This window comes from Ostrea edulis, chromosome 3 (assembly GCF_947568905.1).
Source record: "Ostrea edulis chromosome 3, xbOstEdul1.1, whole genome shotgun sequence".
NCBI lineage: Eukaryota > Metazoa > Mollusca > Bivalvia > Ostreida > Ostreidae > Ostrea > Ostrea edulis.
Window position 1 is genome coordinate 81,197,545 of NC_079166.1, and position 14,016 is coordinate 81,211,560.

The 14,016-nt window shown below is 34.2% G+C and overlaps 1 protein-coding gene across 1 annotated transcript in view; it reads left to right on the plus strand.

Annotated features, from left to right (window-relative positions):
* Positions 1-7,961, plus strand: part of LOC125676194 (baculoviral IAP repeat-containing protein 2-like) — a 35,630-nt gene extending 27,669 nt beyond the window's left edge. Inside the window, exon 6 of the mRNA XM_056161026.1 lies at positions 2,083-7,961. Coding sequence (XP_056017001.1) covers positions 2,083-2,285 — 203 coding nt within the window. The 3' untranslated portion in view covers positions 2,286-7,961. The remainder of the gene's footprint in view (positions 1-2,082) is intronic.
* The last annotated feature ends 6,055 nt before the right edge of the window (positions 7,962-14,016 follow it).

The window sequence follows — 14,016 nt, forward strand, 5'->3', positions numbered from 1 at the left end:
TCAGTTGACAGGACCTACATGTATTAAAATTTGAGGGCCCATTTACAGGACCCAATTCAAAATCATCAATTTTTCATCATTTAATTTTTCCAAATCAAGTGTCCTAAAGTTCATAATTACAGAGATGAGAAAACTTTAAATCATAATAGTATTTGTGTGATTTCTTCTGTAGATTAGAACCATCACATATTAGTGGGGGTTACCACAGGTAAACAAACTTGAAGGTAGCCTGGCTCACCAATACATATGATTGTAACAATATTTATCTAGAATGCACACAGGACATTCACATACATGTTTGTTTTTATTGTAAACTTGACAGTCTCAGAGAGAGAGAGAGAGAGAGAGAGAGAGAGAGAGAGAGAGAGAGAGAGGTCATCACTTAGGATTGCATGAATTAAGCCTAGTCCTTTTGAAAATGTCCACATGAAACATGATTTTATAAGTATTCCCCAATTTTTACAGATCCTGAACTCTGTGTAAATGTGATAGGAAACTCCCTGAGTGAATGTTAGGTAGGGGACATACTTAACTAGTATTCTATATTGTACACCCATGCAGTAAATGACAGGACTACTTACAATGTTCAGTCTACATGTATACCACTATAGCTGACTAGCCTGGTTGGCAGTATAAAATAAATTGGGGTTCTCATATGTTTACTATAAGCCAAATTTTCTAATACATTTTATTCAACCTTTACTTTAGAATTTGGATTCTAAATCAAATAGAATACTTACGTCAATACAAGTTCCAACACAGCAACAGGCAGGGTTTTTTCATATTTTCTATGAATATGTCTGTCAGCCTTCTGTTTCCCTGGTCATTTTTTTAGTTGGATGTGATGCAATAAAGCGTTAAATTCCACAACATTTACTTTTTCTACGAATACGTAGACGATTGGATGCTAGAGTCCGGTGACTATGGCAAAGATCAAACGGATTTGTATTCCACGAAATAAACCAGAATCCTTTAGCACAATTGAAGATAAAGATTGTGGTAGTGAATTAAGTGAACAAAGAGCATCTGATATTGATAAACTTCTGAAGAACACATTGAATAAAAACTCAATTTCCACCTCCTGCCATACTGAAAACAAATGAAGGCTGTTCATATCTCCAATACAAGAGAGTGTTACAAAGGGCAATAACTCTTTCTGGTGTATTTTGGTTTGTGCACCAGAGGAAACTACTGGTTTATGTGTTTATCTTTAGTTTCTCCACAAATGTGTTTCTGTACTTTTTTAAAGTAAGATTCAATACATTTTACTAGCATGTGAGTTTACACCAAATGACTGGGCAAATATATTTTATCCCTCTCTAAAAATTACATATATCAAACCCTTATACATCATAAAAATAATTATTTCTATTGCTTTCAAGGATTAAATAAATACAAAAAAATTCTAAAAGTTAAAACCTAGCTCAAAATAATTTTTACAATTGTTGTTTTTATAAACAATAGCGTTTAATATTTGATTATTCAAAATATAACATACATGTACATATCTTGTCCAGCTGTTGTTAGAGGATCGGTTTCCATGGCAACCGTTGCTAAGTCAAACCTTTGCATGTCCTTTTTGTTTTATATCTATCATAATATTGTTACACACAAAGTTTCATCAAAATCTGTGACATACCGTGGCCACTGAATTTTGATAGTTACATAGAATCAGTCTTAAATGCTTTATTATGGTCGATAAGATTGATAAACTTCCGTTGACATATCGGGACACTTTAGATATCACCTCGAGGCAGAGATACGATGAAAAAATAGGATTAATGGAGAAATAAGATCCATATACACGTAATACACTGTAACAATCGTGATGTAATCATTAAAGGATTGTTTTGTATCGGTGATTCGCCGAATACCGGGTGTAACAACTGTCAAAATATTTCTTGGCAGCTGGTACATGTACCTCATTCAGTGAGGTCAACATTGCATTTTCTTGTGAATATTCTCTGAAAGCTAGTACACACTTCCTATAGTAGGTTAATAAATCTAATTAAAATTTACAGTGTTTGTAGGCAACAGTTTTAAAAATAGTTTACAGATACGTAAAAAAGAAATCTCTTTCAGAAACTCGTTTGCTCATCCTGACTGAAGAAAACAAAAATTTGAGGGATCTCCGACTTTGTAAAATCTGCCAGGAGAACTACGCGTCTATTGCCATGTTGCCTTGTGGTCATCTCTGTTGTTGTGCAGACTGCGCTCCGGCCATGAGGAAGTGTCCGATATGTCGACAGTTCGTGACGGGAACTGTCAGGATAAGGGTGTTTTGAGGACTTGTGTACGAAAACCGATTTCTTGATTACTTTATAATGTATTTTCATATTTACAAATTTATACAAACCCTTTTCTATAATTCTAATATCCATTGTTTTATCTATCAAAAATAACACTCATACTTTGTTAAAGAAGTCACCTCATGCGCCATTTGTAAACTTTATTTTGACTTCCTGTGATCGGTACCATTTTATAAAATCAATTCCGTATGGTCGATCGGAATCAATAAAATCCAATAGTCGTTAAAATGTATCGATTCACTGATTCTAATTATTGTTCATTGAAGTATAAATAGGCTGCTTTCGGTCATTTATCGGGGAGCTATCCGGCAGAACACTCCCTACAGATGCTGATTCAGCACCTCTTTTTTGATACTCTGCTACTTTCATTTTTGGTTAGATTTTTAGGCAGATGATTTTTCAACCCATTCGTATTTTTGATATATTTCTCAGGAGTTTCTGTGATTTATAGATTGTATCTTGTTTAACGTCTCTCTCGAGCATTTTTCACTCATATGGAGATGTCACCAAGACCAGTGAAGGGGTTCAAATTTAGGCCTTTGCTCGGCGCTTACTGCCATTGAGCAGTGAGGCTTCTTTAGCGTGCCACGCCTACTGTGACACGGGACATCCGTTTTTAAGGTCATCTCCGGGGATCCGTGATATTCACACTTGATGCTGAGCGTTTGGCGATGGACCTGTCACTACCAGTTATAACGACTTACTGTGTAGAGTGGATTGAAACATACTTTATGATAGACCAATCAGATGGTGTGATTCTTATCCAATCAGCACCGTACAGCCATCCAATCTCAATCGTAGTACCTACCCTAGTCCTTGTTGCGCCCGTGGGAACATAGGGTAAGGACTAGTTTCTTCCACTCCTCTCTGTCTTTAGCAGTCTTTTCAATTTCACCCCAGGTCATGCCAACCTCTCTCATTTCTGTTTCAACGGTCCTCCTCCAGGTGGTCTTTGGACTGCTTTCTTTTTCCTTCTGGAGTCCATCGAAATGAGACCCTAGTGATGTCATTGATGGGTTTCCGTAAGACATGCCCAATCCATCTCCAGCGGTATTTCATAAGTATGTTGCGCATGTCTGAGGATTTTGTTTTTGCATGTAAATTCTCACTTGAGATTTTTTACGCCAAAATATCTTGCAGATCTTTCGGAGACATCCATTGTGGAAGCTTGATATTTTATTAATGTCTTTCTCCGTCATCCTCCAACATTCCGCTCAGTACAACAGAACTGACAGGACACAGCTGTTGTATAACCTCATCTTGGTGTTCTTGCTTATGCTGTTTAACTTCCAGATGTTCCTAAGATTGATAAAGGCACCTCTTGCTTTTCCTAATCTTGCCTTGATGTCTTCTTCCGCACGACCATCTGTTGTAACAATGCTACCCAGGTATGTAAATGATCTTGTACTTTCCAGGTTCTTACCATTAATCTGTGTGGATGCTTGATATTCAAAGACATAACTTCTGTTTTCTTTATGTTGATGTTCAATCCAATTTTGCTGGCATTAGATTGCAGGTTTGATGTCTTTCTCTGCATGTGTTCCTCAAGGTGTGACTGTAGGGCAAGGTCATCTGCGTAGTCAAGATCTTCTAGATTGGAAAATAGGGTCCACCTGATGCCGATGTTGTTTCCACTCAGGGTTGATCGCATTACCCAATCTACTGCAATCAAAAATAGGAGGGATGACATTACACAGCCTTGTCTTACCCCAGATTTCACGAGGAGGCTTGTGTCTGGTTCTCTGCCAACAGTGCATCTGAACTCGGAGTAGAAAGCTTTAATTAACTCCACTATCTTAGCTGGTATTCCATAGTGTCTTAAGATCTTCCATAAGCTTTCTCTGTGGATACTGTCAAAGGCTTTCTCAAAATCGACAAAGTTGATAATTAATTGCCTCTGCCACTCTGTGCATTGCTCTATGATGTTTCTGAGTGTGAACACCTGGTCACAGCAGCTCTTTCCTTTTCTAAAGCCTGCCTGTTCGTCTCACAGTTTGCTATCTCAATCGTAGTATAAGTAGCCAATCATAGGGTCCAGAGGGTATAAATAGAGCTGTCCTTTCATCACCAGTTAGTCTGTGGGTATTCGAACTTGACTGAAGTCCTTTGACTGGTAATATTGAGTAGGTATTCAGGACAAGCTTGGGTTGTGTCGGAAAGCAACATAATTGTTAGCTAGGCCTCTTAGCACCTACGATTGGTCTTTTTTGTCTGTGACTTTAGAATTGCGTCTTGATGACTTGTATCAGGGATAGTGTCTCGGTGACTTTCCCAGGTGATGGGACTAAGACGGTAGATAGAGTTTAGGTTAGGTGACTGCAGACTATGTCGGGAAACAACAGAATTGTTACGTTATACCACTGTAGGGTCCTCAAAGCATGTTCACAGAATTAGTAATGGTGATATATTTCTTTGAAGTTCGTTTAATGTTAAGTAGTTTTACTTGATCAGCTGATTTTTGTAACACGTATTTGTATACGGTCCCCTAACGTTATGAAGTTAATGTTTAGCGGTTTTGTCCTTTTTCTCGATCAAACTGTATTGTTTTAAGTAACTAATAGTTTTATCGAGTTATCTTGAAGTTAATTCTTTACTCGTGTCCTATATAAAAGGTACAAGCAATTTTTCTTTTGTTTACCTTGTTACATGCTTCGATGGCGCCATATGTTTTACTTTCTAGTTATGGAGCGCCACCTGTATAATTTATTCATGTGAACCCAGGTCACCGTATCGTCTGTATAAGTCACAACGTTTCACATTGACTGAATCTATGAAAGTACATTTATTTCTACGTAAATTATTGTTAATATGTGTGCATTGATATGTAATTTAAATGTTCCGTGCACATGGTATTTTTACATTTATAATTGTTTATACATGTTAAAGTTAATAGTGTTTACCGGTGAAGTTTGTCAACAGTAGAATTTCCCGTTGAGTAACTATAGGCGAGCGTGCGTTGCCCCGTTGGTTTCTGTTGGGTATATAAGTAAACGCAACGCTCAACAAAGGGACTCCTCCACTTTTATTTGAACAGATAGGTCACGTTATTTTATTTGAGGTAAATTATAAAGTTTTATAGTAATTTTTAACTGAAGTAAAGTGGGTTATTCCCAATTTATTTCAAGTAATTAAATTTATATTACAAATTCATTGGGTTATTCCTGATTTATTTGTGATAAATTCAGATGTTAGGAATTCTAGTTAAAGTTTAAATTTACAGTTACCGAATTTCTAGTATAACAGAAAAACTGGGTCATTCCTAGATCACTGCTTAGTAAACACTTTTATGTTAGATAGGAAAACTAATTTGGGTAATTCCTGAATTTCAGTTTAAGTGATTTTTATCATTTTGATTTTATTCAGAAACTTGTAGGTTTATTAGGTAGATATCAGATTTAGGTAATTCCTGGATCTGTAGAATTATCTTGGTGATTCCAAAGGATAATTTACGCATAGGGCGTTTGTATTTCTATAGTTAAGTAGGTCAGTATTACTAAACATTAGTTATTTAGCATATTCTGGGTTATTCCTAGTATTGCTCAAGTAAAGTTAGAGTAGTTTTAGTACTTTTAACCCGGTTATTCTAGGTTAAAAGTCACTTAAAGTCCCTATATAATAGAAGGTTGTGCTACCATTTCATATACTAAGGTGAGTCCATGGTATATCATAAGTTATTGTGTGTATGCTATATATAGTAGCAAACAATAAACAGTCTTTATTTCAAAATTATTGAGGATTAATTTTTTTTTTTTTTTTTTTTTACATATTACATAAAAGAATACACATTCAGAGATATAAACATAATCCGGTTATTCCAGTTTCGGCATGATTCAAAGTTGAGTTATTCTCAACTAAACATACATTGTTCTTCAAGATTCGACCGGGTTATTCCCAGTTGAATCATCTATTCGTAAATTCGATTGGGTCTTCCCGTCGAATGGTCTGGGGTACCCTGGGGAGATCGAGGGAACCCCACTAGACCGTTACACTACTTAGTCTGTAGACATTTAAGTTATATTTGTGATTTCTCGTATTGATTCGTCTGATTATTCTTTACTACTAGTTCGTGGTTTGTTTGATAATCATCCAAGTGGGACCAAGGAAAATATTATTCCGGGTTTTAGCTAGTTGTCTAACCAGGTTTATTTATTAACGTTAAGGGCATTGTTCTTGTTTGTCTGCAGCGACGATAGTGTCGTACAACCAGACACTCGGCTGTCTCCGTAAATCTCTGACGAGCAGAGAGTCTGTTAAGACACGCGATAATAACTGTTACCGCTAGGGAGCGCTAATTTAGTTTCCATTGGATTCTCTCTGACATAAACAGTCAATTCCGAAATTTGATGCTAATTAGTTAATCCTTCATTAGTGATACTAATGGGAAAATCATTATTACATGTACAATAAAAAATTACGCTCTTTGTCAACTGGAAATTGTACTTTCACTTTTGCCTCCTAAAGTAATTTTGATAAAACGGTTTTACCATTTCCCGTCGGTAGAACAGCAATAAATCCTTTCCTTTTACAAAAGTTTTTATAAACACTCTAGTTGTAAATCCTTAAGCTAAAACGGCAAATTCAATCTATTACAAATTTCTTCGGTAGTCGTTATTTTGAAGATGTGTTGAATCAACCAATCAAATTAAATACCGAAATTTTGGTAAGCCTCGTTCTGACGTTACAAACGTTATCGCGTGTCTTTACTAGACTCTCTGCTCTTCGGATATTTATGGAAAAAGCAGAGCGTCTGGTTGCACGAGACTACAGCGACGATAGTAGTGATAAATTGGTTCCCTGTTGATCTCGCTTATCTACAGGTACAACAGGTAAGCGCCAATTTTTGACGGCCAGGATTCGGGCTGTATCGTTATTTCACAAGTATAACGAGAGTTCCTTTCAAAACAACAACGACGCTAACTTTGACGTCACAGTCGTCTACACTACGTTACGAATACAGTGAAGTAGGCCTATGCAGCGCGAAATTTCGTAACGTAGCACAGTAGACTTTGACGTCATAACTAGACATTCTACCATTCTACATTCTACGACTCTATTATTCGGAATCTCTCTAGTGAGACATAAAAATCAACTGACCAATAAAATCGGCTCATTTGGGCTAACCAAAGTACCGCTTACCCGTTGTTATGTGTAGCATCAATCAACGCGGAACTAGTTTATAGTAGTGACAGCAAGTGTATTATTTCTTAGGAAAGAAACCTTGAGAAGCGAACTCAAATAATCATTCTATTCATTTGTTAAGTAAATACGTTACATTATTTCCATTTTTTCTAAATTCATTTTTCTATCATCAACACTTTTAAAAACAATTTAATATTCATTTTCTTTTATCAAAAATCATTATTAATCCAAATGTTTGTAGTCAACATAATCACATTCAAAGAATCACATTCACAGAAGTCGTATGATTGACAGCTGATAAATTAATTGCTGGTCTCTGGAGTTATTCAACTCTATGTATAGGACTTGTTATGCATGATTTGTAAGTATTCATTATTTGATCATCTTTGCAATCATCTCATTGTTGATCATTAGTGACATTTTTTATCATCCCCTTCATTGTTTTGCTATCATGTTTAATTTTTTTTAAGTTTGATTCTTTTATTTTTCATAAATAAATCCTATCAACAATTTCTTAATTGTTGTTTCTCTCCGTCATCAACGCATCCAGAGGTCGAACTTTGATAAAACCTTAAGTATTGGAGGACTTCACAATTGCTGTGCGATCTTGTTAGCTGGTCAGTTGCGTGCTTGGTTCCTCAATTTACTACACTTAAAATGAAGGTGACGAAATTTTCTCCAGAAAGAGCTATACTTACATGATTGTGTTAGTAATCGTAATTCAAGCGTAAATCTATATTACTTTTATATCCTATGTACATAAGACTTGCATCTTCCAGCCGTCAACTTCAATAAATAGAGGGGGAACTGTAGCAGAAGCATTAGATTTTTGTATTTGACTCCAAAACATGTTTAGAAATTAATATAGAATGTTTGTAATGTGATATACAGATGTACATCTGTAGGTGTGTTAAACGAGCAGGACTTCCGAACAGCCCAGTTAGAAAGGCGGTCAATAAGGGGAGTTAAAACAGAGTGAATGAATGGGCGGGTTTGAAACTGGCCATTTATTGGGAGTGACAGCTGGTTAAACCTAAAATAATACAGAATTCTGAGAAACGTTTCCATTGATACCAAACATTACAACAACTCAGTCATGTCTGATATGCAAGGTGAAGATACCGAACAGTGATCAATCTCATAACTCCTACAAGCAATACAACATAGAAAGTTGGGCAAACACGGACCCCTGGACACACCAGAGGTGGGATCAGGTGCCTAGGAGGAATAAGCATCCCCTGTTGACCGGTCACACCCGCCGTGAGCCCCATATCCTGATCAGGTAAACGGAGTTATCCGCAGTCAAAATCAGTGTGCCAAGAACGGCTTAACAATCGGTATGAAACACGTCAGACAGCATTTGTCCCCATATATAAATATTCATCTGCTGCTTAAGGTGAGTTAAAGAAGAGGTTTCGATAAGAATACGTTTTGGGCTTATGTTTTCCTTCTTTTGCAAACAATAAAAATGAAATGAAAACATTTTTAAACTTATCCGTAATTTCCAATCTTTTTTATTTTTGTGCTTTATATTTCTTTCGAGAAAAACATTAAAGTGAGTTAAACTTTGAAGTTCCATTATTTATATAACACAAAAACATAGGATAATATTATTTATATAACACAAAAACATAGGATAATATTATTTATATAACACAAAAACATAGGATAATATTATTTATATAACACAAAAACATAGGATAATATTATTTATATACACAAAAACATAGGATAATATTATTTATATAACACAAAAACATAGGATAATATTATTTATATAACACAAAAACATAGGATAATATTATTTATATAACACAAAAACATAGGATAATATTATTTATATACACAAAAACATAGGATAATATTATTTATATAACACAAAAACATAGGATAATATTATTTATATAACACAAAAACATAGGATAATATTATTTATATAACACAAAAACATAGGATAATATTATTTATATACACAAAAACATAGGATAATATTATTTATATAACACAAAAACATAGGATAATATTATTTATATAACACAAAAACATAGGATAATATTATTTATATAACACAAAAACATAGGATAATATTATTTATATAACACAAAAACATAGGATAATATTATTTATATAACACAAAAACATAGGATAATATTATTTATATAACACAAAAACATAGGATAATATTATTTATATAACACAAAAACATAGGATAATATTATTTATATAACACAAAAACATAGGATAATATTATTTATATAACACAAAAACATAGGATAATATTATTTATATAACACAAAAACATAGGATAATATTATTTATATAACACAAAAACATAGGATAATATTATTTATATAACACAAAAACATAGGATAATATTATTTATATAACACAAAAACATATGATAATATTATTGTGGTACTCATAACAACATGAATCTAAATATTATATTAGTTGAAAATTACTATAGAATTTGAAACATATCACAAATCTATATTATATTGCTGTTATCAAACAGTGTCATTGTTACTTTTGCAATCATATGAGTCGTGGTAAATTCGTACAAACAAACTGCACACAAATAGAATTACGTGCTGTCATAAGACAGCAATACCCACAGCCAAGTGTTGGCCTTTATATATACTCTCCGTCGTACGTGTTTAACTAACAAAGAAGCCACGACAGTTATCTTATGATTTTATATGATGTAAATGTTCAAATTTAGCATACAATGCACAGGTGAGAATATGACTTAATTATGAAAATATACCGGTAGTGGTAATTTAATGCAACCTGACTGCTTGTTAGCTCATCTGAGCCAAATTAGTTGTATTATTTTAATGCTGCGTACATTATATTATGTAAAGCCTCTTTATACTATAATCACTTCCGAGGGTACTTTAAAAAATAGATGTGATCATAAAACTTAGAGATGTACTTTTGTTGAATATAGAATTCAAAACAGGAATTGGGCCTAATGATATTTATACCTAAAACACAGGTGACCGATAAGGCCTGTGGGCCTCTTGTTTCTAGATTTCACAGTCTATAGGGCTAGTGATACTTTTATATGATATTCATCTGACCAAAACGCATGTGAGTCTCTTGTATAATAATGAAATATTAAAGCGTGAATCTCAGCATTTCAAGGTGTTACCTATGGGCAAATATTTATGTCAGCTCACGGAATCATACTTTCTCCAGTATACCTAAGAGACTTTCATTCTGCTTTGTGTGAATAGACATATTGTATTGTATTATCAACTATTGTTACGCATGTTGTATTGAAAAGATGAGAATTTTTTGAAAATGCAGTTATACTGGAATTTTCATTTCAAAATACAGTTCATATCTATTTATCTATTTACCGTTATATGTATTATTTCTGAAGAATTGAAGAAACTAGTAGAGTATACACAATAGGCTCTGTGATATATTCATTATACTTCTGGTGTAGATTTTTCTATACCTATTTCTGGATTTACACCCACACGCTCATATGATTTCAGCTTCTCCATCGTCAGCTTCCTATAGTTTAGTAACAATATTCCAATATCACCTGCAAATGATGTTTATATCTCTCAATTGATTAGACTGTAATGTTATAAAGTCATTGACTATGGTTCAACATATATAAACAGTTTTCAATGCCACTACTTCATTCATCAATAGATTTTGACGAAAGGGAAATTGTCCGAACATTTACCCGAATCAGAATCAGAAAATTATTTCAATCAAGTCTCGTTGGTTATATAACACCGTGGGGATCCGGTGTTGTAGAATAGAATTTCCTCCCGGAAAAACGGGACCGGGATAGACATTCCCCCCGGAAAGATGGGCCCGGCATAGAATCCCCCCCTAGGAAGAATTAACCCGGGCCCAATCCCCCCTAGGAAAAACCGTCCCAGTATAGAATTTTCCCCTAAATGACAGTACGCTTTATCCTCCTTCTTACATTTTAGCTATGTATCCGTTTCCAGATCTATTACAATCATCATCTTATGTTGTTGGGTTTTTTTAAGGAAATTATTCAAATCGTGTAATTGTATATCAGAATTCATTCATACATCTCAAGTCTTTGCTGTTATCTACAAGTATCTGCCATCTGAAATAGTGAAGTTGGGAAGAAGTCAATGTCTTTTTAATTTAAAATTTCGAATTTAATAAACGGTTACTTTCATTTATACAGTGCATCTAGTTTACTTTTTAGATATTGTAATTGTATATCTTTTAGTCGACTTTTTAACGAAAATCCCTAATGATATTGACCAGGGTTACAGTCTTTTGGGAAGCATATTGTATTTACTACATCCAATTTTTAGCTTGTAGCCCTACTTAAACATCTCCAAAAAATTCCTTTATTTTATGAATATCGTAATATTAATGAGAGCATATCTATTTCATTAAACTATAACAAATTAACAGCACAGATTTGTTTCTTTTTGTAACTTATTTTTTATAACATTCAACTCTTTATAGCAATAATAACAAATTTCATTAATTATCATCTTCAGTTGCATGGGTTTACTTCATTCTATATTTATTCAAAAGCTTCTACATGAGAAGAAAAAGATTCCGGTCGATGAAATCCGGACACAGGAGGAGAAAATTCTATACTAGGACGGTTTTTCCGCCCAGGGGAAAATTCTATACTGACTTTGTACATGGGGGTAATTATATGCTGGGGCGCTTTTTCCCCCTATGGGGGGGGGGGGGGGGGGGGGAGTCTATGCTACAACACCGGGTTAGAATAAGTCGTCAGTACCCCTTGTTTATCGTAAGGGGAGACTAAATGGGGGTAGTTCTTTGAATGGGACCGCAAAAACTGAGGCCTGGTTTCACAGCAGGTATGGCACGATAAATACCCCTCCCTGCGTAAAGGCCATAAGCGCCGATCACAGGCCTAAATTTTACAGCCCTTCACTGGCAATGGTGACGTCTCCATATGAGGGGGAAATTCTCGAGAGGAACGTTAAACAATAAACAATCAATCAATCAATTAAATAACACTCCAAAACAGAAAACACAAGGACATGATGAAAACTTAGGAATTTTTGTATCTCTTTAGCAAAGTTGAAAAATCAGATTGTCTCATGTAGGTATTTCCACCAACTCCACTTTGTACAGTTAAATGAACATTGGTCCATAAAGCTAGGAAGCTCATTTGACAGAGTGTACTCAACACAAAATAATGACAGTGTACTCAACACAAAATAATGATAGTGTACTCAACACAAAATAATGATAGTGTACTCAACACAAAATAATGATAGTGTGTACTCAACACAAAATAATGATAGTGTGTACTCAACACAAAATAATGATAGTGTACTCAACACAAAATAATGATAGATTGTACTCAACACAAAATAATGATAGATTGTACTCAACACAAAATAATGACAGAGTGTACTCAACACAAAATAATGACAGTGTACTCAACACAAAATAATGATAGTGTACTCAACACAAAATAATGATAGTGTACTCAACACAAAATAATGATAGTGTGTACTCAACACAAAATAATGATAGTGTGTACTCAACACAAAATAATGATAGTGTACTCAACACAAAATAATGATAGATTGTACTCAACACAAAATAATGATAGAGTGTACTCAACACAAAATAATGACAGTGTGTACTCAACACAAAATAATGACAGTGTACTCAACACAAAATAATGACAGTGTACTCAACACAAAATAATGACAGAGTGTACTCAACACAAAATAATGACAGAGTACTCAACACAAAATAATGACAGTGTACTCAACACAAAATAATGACAGAGTGTACTCAACACAAAAAAATGATAGAGTGTACTCAACACAAAATAATGATAGAGTGTACTCAACACAAAATAATGACAGAGTGTACTCAACACAAAATAATGACAGTGTACTCAACACAAAATAATGACAGTCTACTCAACACAAAATAATGACAGAGTGTACTCAACACAAAATAATGACAGAGTGTACTCAACACAAAATAATGACAGAGTGTACTCAACACAAAATAATGACAGTGTACTCAACACAAAATAATGACAGAGTGTACTCAACACAAAATAATGATAGAGTGTACTCAACACAAAATAATGACAGTGTACTCAACACAAAATAATGATAGAGTGTACTCAACACAAAATAATGATAGAGTGTACTCAACACAAAATAATGATAGAGTACTCAACACAAAATAATGACAGTGTACTCAACACAAAATAATGATAGAGTGTACTCAACACAAAACAATGAGAGTGTACTCAACACAAAATAATGACAGAGTGTACTCAACACAAAATAATGACAGAGTGTACTCAACACAAAATAATGATAGAGTACTCAACACAAAATAATGACAGTGTACTCAACACAAAATAATGACAGTGTACTCAACACAAAATAATAATAGTGTACTCAACACAAAATAATGACAGAGTGTACTCAACACAAAATAATGATAGTGTACTCAACACAAAATAATGATAGAGTGTACTCAACACAAAATAATGAGAGTGTACTCAACACAAAATAATGACAGAGTGTACTCAACACAAAAT